Genomic DNA, 17,979 nt, shown 5'->3' with positions numbered 1-17,979 from the left:
CTTATCTCGCTGTGGACCAGCAATCTGAATAGCACTGTCCTAGACGACAGTATTATCTCCTGGATACACATGTAGAACGGAGGGACGTAAATGTTAAAAGTATGGCAGCAAGAAGGTTACAACAACAGAGAAAAAAGACGTGCAAAATTTCAGGCCATTAAAAATTTCACAAACCTAAAATAATTTTTAGTACAAAATTCAAAGAAGCTGTTAATACCCAAAGGAACCAAGGGGTATCATTCTGGAGTACCAAAACATTAAGTCAATTGTCTTTCTCATGACTCCAGGTTAAGTGAGGTCATAATACCCAGAAAGCAAGTGGTTTTTTGGTGATACTATAATAAACTTTGAAGATAAAACATTTTCTGTTTCTTCTGGCCTTCCAAAACTGATAAAAGCACACTAAAGCCCAATACAATAAGCTCAACCTACCAGCCACTGAAAAGGGAGCTTAAAAATTGCTAGCCAACAAGAATGATTTAATTTCATTCAGTTCATTCTTTATTTTAAAAGAAATGTCAAGTCTATTCTTGTTTACACTAATGACTGCTGAAGAACTGTGTACAATCTTAGTAAATGAAAGCGAGGGGTCCTACTGCATTAGTCAAAATTATATGTACAACTATGAAGTGAGAAACACATGTGTTACTGAATAAACTATTCCTCTGTCCTAGAGCAGATCTCCTCAGGGCTAAAAATACACTTACTCCACTGAGGTTTTAGATAATCAAATATTTGTTAACCAGGATTTCAACAACATGAATAAAAGAGAAGCAGTACAGTCTAGAGTTTGATATTCTGGGGTTTCTAGTATTACAATGTATGACGGAATTACATCTTACATAGTGACTAAATTTGACAGGTACTGTATAAACAATAACATCTCAGAAAGTCCAAATTGCCTCTAATTGCCAATAAGCCAACACCAAACATCTCTCAATTAATCCAAACTGCCAGTTTTTCCTTGAGATTTATAACAGACCACTTCTTCAGTAACACCAGCTAAAGTACTTTCTTGCGATCAGGGATAAAATTTACATGAAAAAGCGTGTGTGTGCTAGGTTACCTCAGCCACGTCTGACTCTTTGCAACCTTATGGACTGTACCCCACCAGGCACCTCTGTCCATGGGATTCTCCAGGCAAGAATAATGGAGTGGGTCGCCATGTCCTTCTCCAGGCAATTTTACTGACCCAGGGATCAAACCCATGTCTCTTATGTCTCCTGAATTGGCAAGCAGGATCTTTACCACTAGTGCCACCTAGGAAACCCACACATTTAAAAGTACGTTATCTTTAAATCACAACAAACACTGGGAAATTCTTAAAGAGATGGGAATACCAGACCACCTGACCGGCCTCTTAAGAAATCTGTATGCAGGTCAGGAAGCAACAGTTAGAAATGGACATGGAATAACAGACTGGTTCCAAATCGGGAAAGGAGTACGTCAAGGCTGTATATTGTCACCCTGCTTATTTAAGTTACATTCAGAGCACATCATGAGAAATGCTGGGCTGGGTGAAGCACAAGCTGGAATCAAGACTGCTGGGAGAAATCCCAATAACGTCAGATATGCAGATGACACCACCCTTATGGCAGAAAGCAAAGAAGAACTAAAGAGCCTCTTGATGAAAGTGAAAGAGGACAGTGAAAGAGTTGGCTTAAAACTCAACATTCAGAAAACGAAGATCATGGCATCTGGTCCCATCACTTCATGGCAAATAGATGGGGAAACAATGGAAACAGTGTCAGACTTTACTTTCTTGGGCTCCAAAAATCACTGCAGATGGTGACTGCAGCCATGAAATTAAAAGACGCTTACTCCTTGGAAGAAAAGTTATGACCAACCTAGACAGCACATTAAAAAGCAGAGACATTACTTTGCCAACAAAGGTCTGTCTAGTCAAAGCTATGGTTTTTCCAGTATGTATGGATGGGAGAGTTGGACTATAAAGCAAGCTGAGTGCTGAAGCTTTTGAACTATGGTGTTGGAGAAGACTCTTGAGAGTTTCTTGGACTGCAAGGAGATCCAACCAGTCAATCCTAAAGGAAATCAGTCCTGAATATACATTGGAAGGACTGATGTTGAAGCTGAAACTCCAATACTTTGGCCACCTGATGCAAAGAACTGACTCATTGGAAAAGGCCCTGATGCTAGGAAAGATTGAAGGCGAGAGGAGAAGGGGACAACAGAGGATAATATGGTTGGATGGCATCACTGACTCAAAGGACATGAGTTTGAGTAAACTCTGAGATTGATGATGGACAGGGAGGCCTGGCATGCTGCAGTCCATGTGGTCGCAGAGTCGGACACGACTGAGCAACTGAACTGAACAAACTATCTTTAAGTATCTGAATCATACCAAACAGGGCATGATGGTCATCCTAAGAGGCATAGAGGAACACAAAAGAGCAGATTTAAGTTCCCCATATCAAACCCTGGAACATACTATGTGGAATGGCAAATGGAATCACTGGAACAATTTAAATTAGTGTTCCCTAGCTTTTATTTGGGCTTCCCTGATAGCTCAGCTGGTAAAGAATCCAACTGCAATGCAGGAAACCCTGGTTCAATTCCTGGGTCGGGAAGATCCCCTGCAGAAGGGATAGGCTACACACTCCAGTATTCTTGCCTGGAGAATCCCCGTGGACAGATGAGCCTAGTGGGCTACAGTCCATGGGGTCACAAAGAATCAGACACGACTGAGCCACTAAGCACAACACAGCACAGCTTTTCTTTCCTTTTTTTTTCCAGCCCAAATACCTGAACTTGTGTATGTTATAATTTTAATCATTTAGGTTAAAAACATTCTTGAGAAACTAGTATAACTCAACATGGTATAAGATAAAAAAATTTTTAATGTGTCTTAAGTTAGAAAACCTGCTGAAGTACTATCACCATGCTTTACAAGGTCACTATGCAACCCTATACAAATTAACTAACTTTTCTAAGCCTCAGTTTCTCATTTATAAAATGTAATTCCCTTCAAAGAGATGTAATAAGCATTAAGTTAGATAAAATACACGAAAATATACACGTTTGCATATATGCAATACACAGACTCACACAGTTAGAAAGGACAACATGTATTTTTGAAACTACAAAACATTATAATTTGCATTCTTCAGGTTTGGAAGTTAATACAACATGATCCTCTTTTCCTGGCAATAAAAAATACAGGCTCCAGAGGATAAATAATAAATCGTCAGTAATGTCATTCTAGTAGCCACAAAACAAACTATACAGCTTTAAGAAAAGCAGTTTTTCAAACAAACAAAAATTACTTATGTTCTTATAATGTAATAAGGCCTTCTTACCTGAAGAAACGTCTTCACATCAGCAATAATTTCTCTGAAGACAAATCGGTCTTTCTGAACTTCAAACCACCCTGATTTAGTGATTTTAGCTATGACTTGAATTAAAGCTTGGATAACAAACGGAGCCAGCTTGGGTTGTGATGCCACATAATTAAGAATGTAGTTTCCTGTAAAAATAAAAAAATATTCTTTCATCGTTTGGACTTTTCAGTAACATATTATGAATCATCTAAAAACAGGCAGTGATGACCCATTCTTTGACAAAAAGTTAATTCCTTTCTCCAAGATATGTACTTGCTCACATAGTCAGTTTTCCTATAAGGCTTATCTGTATAAAGCAAATTTGTTCCAATTCAACTGATATATTAGGAGACAGTATGAGTATAATGCAGATGTCACTTTTGTTTTTACATAATTCATTTAGAAAAAAAAAAAACACTAGATGAATATAGAAGACTGCAACCAAGTCAAATTAACCAAGCCATACTCAAAATGCATGCATCTACTAGCTTTCTCAGTTCATCTTGTGTGTTACCAGACTCACTCATCCCTCTTGGTTTTATAATTTTCCATCCTATATCAGATCACCTTCCTTCTGCCACTTTGTAATAACTCACAAATTGCAACCCTTTGAAAGCCTACTTCGACAAACTTCAGTCTTCTTTAAGATAAAACCCCATCTTTATTCTACTATTTAGTATTTCCTAGTCATTTAACATGTGTAAACTCTACTATGCCTTTTGACTTCTATCCTTTTTTATGTGTCACTGACAAAATGCTCCCATTTTATTTCTATACCCCCATTTCTCTAATAAGCTCAGTGGTTTTACTATGTAACACTGCACGGCAGTCACTTTTAGGAATACATATGTCATGTTATAGCAAAACTGACTACACACTATCTGGCTGTGTAAGTGGCAGAAAAAGTACATATAAAACAATGCAATAAAATAAGTATGTAAGTTAAAGAATGTATGAACACAATAATAAAGCCTATAATACAGTTTATACACCAAAATAATTAACAGTGGGTAGCAAATTCCAGCTACGATGGAGGAGTAACTTAGGCAAAAACAGGCCATAAAATCTAACAGAAAAACAGAAGAAAAAAATGTTATAAAAGGAAAAGATTCCACTTCTTCTTTGGCCTCAAAGGCCAGCATACAATTTGGGAAAAGAGTGAAGAAAAAGTAAATACTTCACTATTTAACTAAAAATAGCTTTAATGGAAACAACTCCAAAATTTGAGAACACTTTCAACAGCTGTTCTTGACAATTATGATGAGAATCGTGACATAAGAAAAAAAAGTTCTCACAACTGGCACATTTCAACCTTAATTTTTATTAACATTAAAATCACACACTTACACAAATTAGATTAAAAGACAGATTTTCCTAGCATTAAATGGTTTCTCCTATGGATTAAAACAATATGGTTCTTTTAAACTTCATTACACATAATTTTTTATTTCCACGACGAAACTTGAGAAAATGATACTGCCATCTGAATATAAAAGAAAATCGATTTATTTACTTCTATTAGTTTTATTTTTAATATCCTGAAAAATTTTAACCTGGAAGGGACATAAGGAAACCATATGTTAGTAGCAGTAACGACTGGCAAGGTAATTTCAAAAATAATAAAACAACCAAATGGGAGACAAACCAAGTTTCACATTTAAGGTAGGTATCAACAAGCACCACTCCCAAACACCTTGAGAAAAGATACCAGCTAATACGTTTACTATCCAAGGCAAAAAAAAAAAAAAATTTTAATAGACTCTATTTCTGTTTTGTTAGTTGAATGTTTCACATTTTCTCATGTTATGCTTATAATTGGAAAAGTCTGTTTGATTTTAAGTAAAAATAAAAGATACGTTTTTCATTATCACCAAGAACTATAGTGAATAACTAACTGAATGAACTTTTTGGCCAACCCAATACATGATTTATAATAGTATTCCAGTTTAATAAGCAAGTGCCAATGATAACAATCAAGCAAAACAACAGCAATCTCATCAGCAGCAGCCGAAGATAATAAGGAAAAGTCATACCAAGAAGAAAATGAAATGTTCAGAAATACACATGGGAGAATGAAACAAACAGCTGGAAAAATTCCCAGACAAAAGTTAATAGAAAGTTGGAAAGCTATGCACTAGAGGCTCTTTGCATGTCAAATGCCCATATGATAATAACAACAACACTTAGCATTTATGAAACAAGTTAAAATCAAAAGAGCTGAAAAAAGCTTTATGTAGCTCTCACAACAACGTGAAGATATTGCTATTATTATTCTGTTTCTTAGCAAAAAATATGAAAGTCAAAGAGGTGAAACAACTTGTCACAGAGGCCAGGTTGTTTTGGTTTGAGTTTCTATTTGTTGTTTTCAAATACCAGCCAAATCATATAGACATGTACACCCATGGCTGACTCACGTCAATGTATGGCAAAACCACCACAAAAGTGTAAAGTAATTAGACTCCAATTAAAATAAATAAATAAATTAAAAGAAAAAACTCTACTAAGTCCAAACTTGTAGTCACACTTTATTATCATTTGGCTGATACTTTCAGTATTACACATTATAGAAATTTAATATGAAATATTTCTGACTGATTAATTGAAGTCAAGTAAAAAATATGCCACAAAGTCTATTAAAAAACACACAAAAAGATTATAAAAGAAAGGGGAAAGACTCAATCTCTTGATACTTTGGACTTTGAGACTCAGAATCTCTTTGGACTTTGGTCCAAAAGGCTAGCATGTTATTTCAGGGAAAAGGTGAAGAGAATATAAATACCTCAATATTAACTCCAAATGCTTTAAGAGAACAATTCCAGATACTGTGAACACAAAAATTTGAGCTCAAGAGCTAGCTTAAGAAATATTTTGAGAGAGAATACATACAGAAAGAAACTATGAAGAGAGGATCAAGATAAGATTTAGGAGGTGAAGATGTGGGAAAACTGCAATCTTCACACATTGCTGGTAAAGACACGAAATGGCACAGGCACTTTGAAACACAGTAGTGCAGGCTCTTTAAAAGTTAAGAATCAACTTACCTATGACCCAGCAATTTCACTCCTAGGTATCTATTCAAGAGAAATGAAAACATGTCCACACAAAAACGTGTGTCAATGTTCATGGTAGCATTACTCATTGTGGTCAAAAAAGCAAAAACTACCCAAATGTCCATCAAATGGCAAAACGATAACAGGACATCACATATCTATACAAGGGAATATTATTCTATAATTAAAAATGAAATATCAACACATACTACAACATGGATGGACCTCAAAAACATTTTGTTAAGTGAAAGAAGTCAGATGTAAAAAAACTACACATGGTAAGATTTACATGAAATATCCACAAAAAGTGAACGTTATACAGGCAGAAAACATCTTAGAGGTTGGTGGTATGGGAGCAGGACTAACTGTCAATGAGTATGGGCATTTTGGGGGTATGATGGATATGTTTACACAAATCTGTAAATTTACCAAAAATAAAAAATTGTACACTTAAAACAAATCAACTTTATGATATGTAAATTATACTTCAATACAGCTGTTTGAAGGGAAGTTAGCAAGGAAGAAAAGAGGGAGGTAGGGATTGAATAAAGGAAGGAGAAAGAGATGGAGAACTGATTGATTTATATAGGTAATTAAACTAAGTTACATTTTTATTTAAGGATTGACCTGGTGGCGCAGATGGTAAAGGACATGTCTGCCAGGCAGGTTCTATCCCCAGGTTGGGAAGATCCCCTGGAGAAGGGAATGGTTACCCACTCCAGTATTATTGCCTGGAGAAATCCACTGACAGAGAAGTCTATGGGGTCACAAAGAGTCAGACACGAATGAGCAACTACCATTTTTGGGGGAGGCTTTCCTGGTGGTTTAGATGGTAAAGAATCTGCCTGCAATGCAGGAAACTTGGGTTCAATCCCTCGGTCAGGAAGATCCCCTGAGGAAGCGATCACAAAGAGTCAGACATGACTGAGGGACTAATACTTTTATTTGAAAAGAAGATTAAAAGGATAACATTCCAGGCTAGAGAAAACTAAGAAAAGGCACCAAGGCAGAAATAACATGGTTCTGGAAAAATACCTCTGGTACAACTAACAGGCTAATACCAACGAAGACACAAGACTATGAGGATGATCCACCAGTGTCAAGCTCATGAAACAACTTTGTGGCCAAGCTGAGAAGAAACAGTATTTTAATTGATGAGCGATAGTAAGACATTGTAAATTATACTAATAAAGGCAGAAAATAGTGTCCTGAACACAGAGAACAGGCAATAGAGTTAAACAATGAAATATGTAGTCTGGGACCATATCATGAAAGACTGAAAATTTTGGAGCTGATGTAAGAAAGGCAATGTGACTTTGAGGCAACCTTCACATTTTCCATTTTAACTGACATGCCAATTATTCTACTACACATGTCAGACAGGTCATAACATTCCAATCTACTTAAGGGAGCAGGAGTAGTTAAGTCAAACCCAAGAAACTCATAAAGGAAACACATCATTTGTTGCTTGAAACTGTGTTACAGGTTTCTACTTTTCTCTTTTTTCCAAATTTCTTTTGAGTACACTCATTCTTAATAAGTACACTTTTAAGTATCCACTTAAAAAATATAAGTGAAAAAAACAATTTGAATAGGCCCATATCTATTAAATTGAGTCAATAATTAGTAACCTTCCAAAACAGAAACACCAGGCCTGGATGGGTTCACTGATGAATTCTACCAAAAAGAAATTCTACTAATTCTCTACAATCTCTTCCAGGAAAAAAAGCAGCAGAGGGAATTCCTCCTAACTCATTCTATAAGGCCAACATTACCTTAATACCAAAAGTAGACAAAAACAAGACAAGAAAACTTATAGTTGAGCAAAATATCTCTTATCAATATAGAAACAAAAATCCTCAACAAATTACTGGCAAAGCAATTCAACAATGTATAAAAAGAGTTTTATAATAACAACCAAGTGGCATGTATCCTAGGTATGCAAGCATTGTTCAACATCTGAAAATCAATTAATGTAATCCATCACATCAATGGGCTAAATAAGAAAAATCACATGATCATAATAGATATAAAAAAAGATTAAAAAAAAATCCAACAGCCATTCATGATAAAAAAAAACTTTCAGCAAACAGGAGGAACAGAGGGGGAACTTTCTCAACTTCATAAAGAACATTTATAGAAAAAAAACACAGCTTATGAATAAAATCAAAGAACTAAATAAATGAAGAAATATCCCATGTTCATGAATAGGAAGACTCAATGCTGTCAAGATGTCAGTTCTTCCCAAACTGATTTATAGATTCAATTGCAATTCCAATAAAAATCCAAGCAATTTGGATATTGACAAATTGATTCTAATGTTTATATAAGAGGCAAAAGACCCAGAAGAGCCAACACAATACTAAAAGAGAAAAACAAATGGAGGTCTGACACTACCTAACTTTAAGACTTATTTTTATAAAGCTACAGTAATCAAGACTGTGTGGTACTTGTGAAAGAACAGACAAATAGATCAATAGAGCAGAAGAGAGAACCCAGAAATAGACCCACATACATTCAACTTATCTTTGACAAAGGAGCAAAGGTGATAAAATGGAGTAAAGAGAGTCTTTTCAACAAATGGTGGCAGAAATGGACCTCCACATGCAAAAAAAAAAAAAAATCTAAACACAAAACCTTCACTTTTCACAAAAATTAATTAAAAATGGATAACAACTCTAAACATAAAATGCAAAACTATAAAAACTCCTAAAAGATAAAAGGAATAAAATATAGGTGACCTTAGGTTTAGTGATGACATTTTACAAATAACATTAAAAAATAATTGATAATGTGGACTTCATTAAAATTAAAAGCTTCTGACCAAAGGAATCAGAAGACAACCCACAAACTGGGGGGAAATCTTTGCAAAAGACCTGATAAAGGACTATTTACAAAAATATACAAGGAACTCTTAAAACTCAACAATAAGAAAGCAACCTGACTTAAAAATAGGCAAAAGATTTAGACACCTCATCAAAGAAAATATACAGATGACAAATAAGCATATGAAAAGACATTCAACATGACATGTTATTAGCGAGCCATATAAGAATGGTCCAAATCCACAACACTGAAAACGCCAAATGTGGCAAGTATGTGGGAGCATGGAATTCTCACCGCTAATAAGAATGTAAAACTGGTACAGCCCCTTTGGAAGGTAGTTTGGTGATTTCTTATAAATCTAAACATACTCTTATCATACATACAATCCAGCACTCTTCTTAGTATTTACCCAAATGAGGTGAGAACTTATATACACACAAAAACCTGCTTTATAGCAGCTTTATTCATAATTGCCAAAACTTGGAAGAAATCAAGGTGTACTTCAATAGGTGAAGTGATAAACTGTGGTAGGTGAGCAGATAATCCATGGTGCATTCAGACAATGACATGTCAGTCAGTATTAAAAAGAAATGATCTACTAAGCCATGAGAAAACACGGAGAACCTTAAATGCATATTAATAAGATGCCAATCTGAAAAGGTTACACACATAATTTCAACTATATGACATTCTAAAAAGGCAAAACTACGGAAAGAATAAAATCAGTGGTTGCCAGGAGTTAGAAGGAAGGGAGAGATGAATAGTTGGAACACAGGCGTTTTAGGGTAGTAAAATACTATATATAATACAGTAATGGAGGATATGTGTCATTTACATATTTATCCAACCCCACAGACGATACAACACCAACAATGAACTCTAATGTAAACTATGGAATTTGGGTGATAATGATGTATCGATGTAGGTTAATCAGCTGTAACGAAGGTACCCACTCTGGTGCAGGATGCTAATAATGGTGAATGCTAATACTGAGGGAGGCTATACATGTACAGGACCAAAGAGGTATACAGGAATTCTTTGTACTTTGTGCTCAATTTTTCTGTGAAGTTAACAGTGCTCCAAAAAAAAGAGTCTACCTAAAATATGTTTGTGTATGTGTATAAAGTTAAACAAAATCACGTTATGACAGGTTTATAACATTTGACTTATTTTTTAAACTGCAGATTTCTCTTTTGTTTTCTTAAGCACACAAGTCCATGAGAGAATGGATAAATTCTCCTCTAGACAGTCTTCAGCCCACAGGTTTTTGGGTAGATGTTCTTTATCAAGTTGAAGAAGTTCCCCTCTGTTCTTAGGTACTTAAAGAGAAATATCAAACATATAAGACAAATGATGAATCATTGTGGGATTTGATCATTCAAAAACTAAGCTTAAAAGAACCATCATACATAATACTATAATTTTTCTGTTACACAAACATGAACCATGTGAACCCTGAGGCTAGAGAGTAGAATGAGTCAACAGTCTACTTCCAATATGAAAAAGATAACCAAAAAAAACCCCATACTTCAACTATTAGAGCTTTGTCCATACAAAAAACAAACACACACTTAAAATCTTTTTAATATCTTACCTTTGAAAAACATATTGGTATATCACAGAATCAATTTTCCAACTACACTAAGTTTCAAGCACTGTTCATCCCTGAACACATTATTTCCCTAGCAAGAAGGAAACGTCTTTCAATTTTATATGCATCCCACACGATTCTGATACAGTATTCTGAGAATAGAGAGTAGGCTTTTCCCATCATCTAGCTGCATATGAAGTTAAGACAATCGCTAAGAGCATGGACTCCACACAAACTGTGTAAGTTTGAATCAGCTCTATTTCTTCTAGCTGTGTGATCCTGGGTACATTATAGAGCCTATCAAATGAAATTTCCTCATTTATAAAATGAGGATAACAATAGTGCCCATTTCAGAAGTATTGGTAAATAAAATGAGATAGTGCAAATCTTAGTATATGGTACAGACGACTGGTCCCTATCCTTTGTCACCAGGGACCAGTTTCAGGGAAGACAGTTTTTCTACAGTGTGCTGGTGGTGAGAGGGACGGTTCAGGCAGTAATCCAAGTGGGGAGCAGCAGGTGAAGCTTTGCTTGCTTGTCTGCCATTCACCTCCTGCTGTGTGACTGGGTTCCTAACAGGTTGAGAATCAGTGCGGATCTGCAATCCAGGGCTTTGGGGCCCCTGGCATAGACAATAAAATGCTACTTCTTATTATTTATTATCAAACTAAACAGACGCTTTTTTGATGACACATTTTTGTATTACACATCATCATTCATCACCACATGTGTAAAGGAGACTTGACTACTCATCTTTAAAAATGACAGAATAACTTACAAGTCTGTTAACAGTTGAGTATATTTAAAAGAAAAGTTATTTTTAAAGTGCAATATGATTTTAAAAAGCATAATAAACCACTTACTGATATCTATTCTCTGTTCAACTGGCAAAGGACTGACTCGGCTAACAAGTTTTGAAAGACAAGTTGCTGCAAGGAGTTGAGCATAGGATGTCTGTAAAGAAATATATTTTATTTATTATTATCATATACTATGATAGGAACTTTTCCTAAGCATATTGGTTATTTTTCTGGTTTTCCAAATTGGCAGATCTACAAGAGATAAAATATACACAGACATACATACACACACGAACAAAAAATCCCTCATAAGGGTAGTTGAGGAAGCCTTTGCAAACAGCAAGCAGTTTAGAGGGGAAAAAAAAAGATAATGAGCAAGTTCAAACAAAATACACTTATCATGTCTACACAGTACTGCATGATCTGGCCTCTGATTATCTCTTCAAATTCATCTGGTTCTTCTCTTCACTATCCTCTGTCCAGAACAACCCTCCTACAGTTCCTTTCAACGTCTTTCCTACCCTGACCTCTCCCCTCCTTCAGATCCATATTGGCTGTATTCACTCTGGCCACTAATTGCGTGCGCTCAAGCCTTCAAAAGCCTGTTCAGTTATTCACTATACCCGCAGCAATCTTGTAAAGACAGTCCTTTCTTTTTTATTCTCTAGACCAGAGGTCAGCAAACTAAGCCCTGTGGTTCAAATCCTGTCTGTTCTTGCAAGGCCCATGAGCTATGAATGGTTTTTACTATTTTAAACAGTTGGCAAAAAATAAAAATAATAATATTAATACTATTTCGTGACATGTGAAAATTACATGAAATCTAAATTTCAATCCATAAACAAAATTCAATAGAACATAGCCACACTCACTCATGTACATATTGTCTATGTCTGCTTTCAGACTATGACAGCAGAGTCAAATATGCGGGAGTATATGTGCCACATAAAACAGTACATGGCACTCGCTGCCTTCTACTGCTGCTCAATGCACTATAAACTTCTATGATGTACTTACTAACTCTCACAAAATATAAAGTACCATGAGTGTCAGCACGACATGACATGTACCTTTTATTGTTACCAGCACATATCTGTCATGTCAAAATAAGAAAAGATAGGAGTAGACTTCAAATGTCTAACTTTTAAGGCACAGCGAAATGTGGATTATTTTGTTATTGAATTAAGAGAGCAAAGCAATGTGCTTTTTATGCAATGGGACTATAGCTGTCCTAAAAGAATACAATATATGCTGACAATATCAGACTAGGTACTCCTGCCAATATTCCTAACTCACAGGGAATCAAGTCAAAAAAAGGAGAAAATTTTAAACAGAATATATATAACACTGAAATTTCTCCACAAAAAAATAAAGACTACAACCAAAGTTAGGTTTTGAAATGGCTTGTTAGCCAAGTAAGAAAAGCCACTTACCATCAAAGAGTTAATTAAATCACCATTATTTTCAGTAGCCAAAGTGACACATGCAAAAAAAATGAATTTCAGACTACTTGCCTTTCAATGAGAATAAGGCCCGGACAGTTGAAAACAACAGAGCAACATCAAAATTCAATTTCAAACCAGGTGAAAGATTTGGAGGCTCTCCTTAGCTCTTTATGAGTTGACAGATGTTATCAACATGTACAGCTCATACTGTTACCAATATGATCTGCTTATTCCAGAACCCAATGCTAAGTTTGAAGCAACTAAAGAATTAACCTTCATGAAGACTCTGCATGAAACTACTGGGCAGAATATTTTCAAAGAAGCTGAGAAAATACTAATTTGTACAACATAAAGTGGTTGCTAAAATGTGTCACAACCAGTGGTAAAAATATATGGAACAGAAAAGGCTTAGTTGGACAAATTTACAAAGCTTGTAAAAAAGTAAGAGTCTAGAGTCTGGTTATTCATCTTATTGTTCATCGGTAGATATTTTGTAGTAAAGACTTAGCAACAGCAGCAGTAAAGATTTGAATCTATCATGTGTTAATGAATCAATGGTAGTAACAGTGGATTTAATTCACTTTCATGAATTCATCTTCAGTTCTGACAATTTCTATCGGAAACAGAAGCTTAAAATTCTGACTTGCCCTACATACAGTAGTTCAGGAGCCTGGCAGTGGTGAAGTCTTACTGCAATTTTTTTTTTTTTGGCTCAGGACTAAGACTGAAAATTTTCTGAATGAGAAGAACCATCTTAATCCACTATTGTTAAACATTAAATGGCTTTTGCAATTAGTTTTCGCTGCAAACTTGATAAAAGTCTCTTAATGAATTCAACCTAACATTACAAAATTGTATAAAAGGCAAATAGTGCTTAGTACTAATATGAAACTTAAAATGTAATAGTCATTCCAATAACAACTAACACTGATTAAATCACAAATAATATCAAGCTGTTTTATACACTTTCCACACTGTCAAATGTTAAAACAAGTAGCCAGATCTCTATTCCTGAGTATATTTTCTGAGTTCAAACTATGTTTGAAACAGTACATTTTTCAGGCCTTGATATAAGTGCAAAGCAAATTTCAAAATCCATTTAACTGAGCAATTCAAGCACCTTCACCTAACCTTCAACTGGAAGTGATTAATCTAGAATATAATCACATCCTAAAAGGCAAATATCAAGAGAAATTTTAATGCAGTTTTATACATGCCATCTAAGTGATGAATATGCTTAATTAAAATCATATGCTCATAAAGTGATATCAATACTTGGCAGTATCTATCTGTGTGAAAAGCCATTTTTAAAGATGAAATTTGTAAAATCTCTTTACAAATAAGTATTAACATATGAACATTTAAAATCAATGCTAATGACAGGAAATATCAACTCTGAACATCAATTAAGCAAAATGTTATGGCTAAAAGAATAATTCAATTCTTTTCATCAGTAGACTTATACTACAAAAAACTGTACTCAATTATAATTATTTTAAATTTCATCAATAAAACTTCATCGAAATTTTTTTCTCTCTTCTGACAGGCATATTTACAAAACATCCTTGATTTTTCATCTTGGTCCACAAAGACTAAAATATTTACAATCTGGCCCTTTACAGAAAAAGTCTGCTTTTTTCCAACCTCTGCTCTACAATCTCTTACTATAGTGCTTATCATATCATTCCACAGCTCTTTATTTAAATATCTATGTCTTCTCAGATAAACTATGAGTTACTTTAATGCATGTAGATAAAGCAAGTAGGTAGTACAGTGCCTGCTTTTACAATTAAATATTTGCTAAATGATGCTGAATGAATGGATATGAAACTGTATAAGACAGGAAGGCAAGAAGTAATCAGCATTCCTCTAACTCATTCTTTCACATTTCAGAGTTAATTACAATCTGCTTCTTCCACCTAGACTTTTTTTAATTCCAACTTTTTAAAATATAACTTTTACCACTGATAGAAGACTTAAAAGGGGACCAAGAGGAATCAAGCAAGTATTTCGATTCATGCTATTTCTACCTCCTGGGATCTTTCTTAAATATTCTTTCTAGGCATTCCAATTCTTTGACAGTCAAATAAACCATAGTAAAAAGACATGTAGTAATACCTATCAGTTAACCAACACTGCTAACCTACATGCATTGATTAACACTGACATATACCTACCGATCTTTCATTGTTAATTGCTATTATCAAATACTTACTGTTCCTTGTTCTAATAAAAGTTGACACTTGCTGAGACATTCTGGGCTGTCAATAAGTTCCAGGAGTGCTTTCTCAGCCTCTATTCTTTGTGTAAGATCAGTCCCTATGTAGAGATGAGTACACAATGCTTCCAATTCAGCCAAACTCTTGAGAAGAAAAAAAATTAGCATTTTACTTAAGTGGGAAAAAAATAAGACAAACATGTTAATCACAGGAAATAAGAGATGCAAATATCATGCATGTACTCATCAAGTCAATAAATGCTTATTGAGTTACTTCTACTTACTAGGGGCTACAGTATTGAAAAAAGGCAAATCTCCTAGCTCTAAATTATTTAAATTTAAACTGATTGTTCTGTGATGGAAAAGAAGTACAGAAAGAGGGGGACTTGCCTAATTCAAGGAGTTTAAGAAGGCATGCTTAAAGTGGTAATATCTACAGTGACCAGAAAGGACCGGTCATATGAAACAGAAAACAGTCCAGAAAAAGAAACGGCATTTCCTGGGGTCCAGAAGAGAGCGTAATCATCTCAAGGCACTAAAAGATCAGTATGACTGGTAAATGGACAGCAAGGAGGAGATGCCAAATGAAGGTAAAGAGATGGGTGAGGGGAACTACCAGGTGCAAGCTGCAGACATTATGTCAATTTACATTCTTTTTCAGACTGTAGCAATTTCAATGACTCCATCTATATAAAAAAGATATAAATACACACTGGTGTGGGTCTTCTAAACTAATGACTCGTTGAGCTGCAGGTGAACCCTGGCATGATTCTCAGGAACTATGACTTAACCCCATATGTTACTTATAGCCAGCTATCATGTTGCAGATTCTATGTTACAGATACAAGGAATAATTCATTGTGCTTAGCATCAGAAAGAACGCAAATAACAAATATTGGCAAAAATGTGGAGAAAAGGGAGGCCTCATACACTGTCGGTGATAAAGTAGTGTAGCCACTTTGGTAACAGTAGGGAGGTTCCTCAAAAAACTAAAATAGAACCATATGACCCAGCAAAAACCAGGATACATATCCAAAAAACCTAAAAACACTAATTTGAAAAGCTACATGAACTGCAATGTTCACAGCATGATTTACAACTGCCAAGATATGGAATAAACCTCAGTGTTCATGAACAGATGAATGAATCAAGATGTGGTACACACACAAACACATGCATCAGTTCAGCCACTCTGTCATGTCCGACTCCTTGCGACCCCCATGGACTGCAGCGCTCCAGGCTTCCCTGTCCATCTCCAAATCCTGGAGCTTGCTCAAACTCATGTCCATTGAGTTGGTGATGCCATGTAACCATCTTATCCTCTGTTGTCCCGTTCTCCTCCCGCCTTCAATCTTTCCCAGCATCAGGGTTTTTTCCAATGAGTCAGTTCTTTGCATCAGGTGGCCAAAGTATTGGAGTTTCAGCTTCAACATCAGTCCTTCCAATGAATATTCAGGACTGATTTCCTTTAGGATTGACTGGTTGGATCACCTTGAAGTTCAAGGAACTCTCAAGTCTTCTCCAACACCACAGTTCAAAAGCATCAGTTCTTCAGCACTCAACTTTCTTTATAGTCCAACTCTTACTTCCATACATGACTACTGGAAGAGCCATAGCTTTGACTAGATGGACCTTGGTTGGCAAAGTAATGTCTCTGCTTTTTAATGTGCTGTCTAGGTTGGTCATAACTTTCCTTCCAAGGAGTAAGCGTCTTTTAATTTCATGGCTGAAGTTACCATCTGCAGTGATTTTTTGGAGCCCCTCAAAATAAACACTGTCACTGTTTCCACTGTTTTCCCATCTATTTGCCATAAAGTGATGAGACCAGAAGCCATGATCTTAGTTTTTCTGAATGCTGAGTTTTAAGTCAGATTTCTCATTCTCCTTTTTCACCTTCATCAACAGGCTCTTTAGTTCTTCGCTTTCTGCCATAAGGGTGGTGTCATCTGCGTATCTGAGGTTATTGATACTTGTCCCGGCAAATTGATTCCAGCTTGTGCTTCATCCAGCCCAGCATTTTGCATGAGGCACTCTGCACAGAAGTTAAATAAGCAGGGTGACAACACACAGCCTTGACATATCCTTTCCTGATTTGGAACCAGTCTGTTGTTCCATGTCCAGTTCTGTTGCTTCTTGACCTGCATATAGATTTCTCAGGAGGCAGGTCAGGTGCTCTGGTATTCCCATCTCTTTAAGAATTTTCCAGTTTGTTGTGATCCACAGAGTCAAAGGCGTTGGCATAGTCAATAAAGCAGAAGTAGATGTTTTTTTGGAACTCTTGCTTTTTTGATGATCCAAAGTATGTTGGCAATTTGATCTCTGGTTCCTCTGCCTTTTCTAAATCCAGTTTGAAGATCTGGAAGTTTACGGTTCACATACTGTTGAAACCTGGCTTGGAGAATTTTGAGCATTGCTTTACTAGCGTGTGAGATGAGTGCAATCATGCGGTAGTTTGAGCATTCTTTGGCATTGCCTTTCTTTGAGATTGGAATGAAAACTGACCTTTTCCAGTCCTGGCCACTGCTGAGTTTTCCAAATTTGCTGGCATATTGAGTGTAGCATTTTCACAGCATCATCTTTTAGGATTTGAAATAGCTCAGCTGGAATTCCATCACCTACACTAGTTTTGGTCATAGTGATGCTTCCTAAGGCCCACTTGACTTTGCATTCCAAAATGTCTGGCTCCTGGTGAGTGAACATACCATTGTGAT

The 17,979-nt window shown here is 35.7% G+C and overlaps 1 protein-coding gene across 5 annotated transcripts in view; it reads right to left on the bottom strand.

Annotated features, from left to right (window-relative positions):
• Window positions 1–17,979, bottom strand: part of RANBP17 (RAN binding protein 17) — a 363,628-nt gene that overhangs the window by 333,380 nt on the left and 12,269 nt on the right. For 3 of the 5 annotated variants that reach the window (XM_055555070.1, XM_055555073.1, XM_055555071.1), the window contains exons 2-4: window positions 15,266–15,412; window positions 11,669–11,759; window positions 3,318–3,484 (exon numbers count right to left, since the gene is read on the bottom strand). In XM_055555070.1, the coding sequence (XP_055411045.1) occupies window positions 3,318–3,484; window positions 11,669–11,759; window positions 15,266–15,412 (405 nt within the window). Of the gene's footprint in view, window positions 1–3,317; window positions 3,485–4,685; window positions 4,822–11,668; window positions 11,760–15,265; window positions 15,413–17,979 lie in introns of those variants that run through there. The other 2 variants (XM_055555074.1, XM_055555072.1) reach the window with 2 other exon arrangements.

The sequence above is a fragment of the Bubalus kerabau genome, chromosome 18 (genome assembly GCF_029407905.1).
Source record: "Bubalus kerabau isolate K-KA32 ecotype Philippines breed swamp buffalo chromosome 18, PCC_UOA_SB_1v2, whole genome shotgun sequence".
In the NCBI taxonomy this organism is placed as follows: domain Eukaryota; kingdom Metazoa; phylum Chordata; class Mammalia; order Artiodactyla; family Bovidae; genus Bubalus; species Bubalus kerabau.
This window is presented reverse-complemented; position numbering and strand designations above follow the sequence as displayed.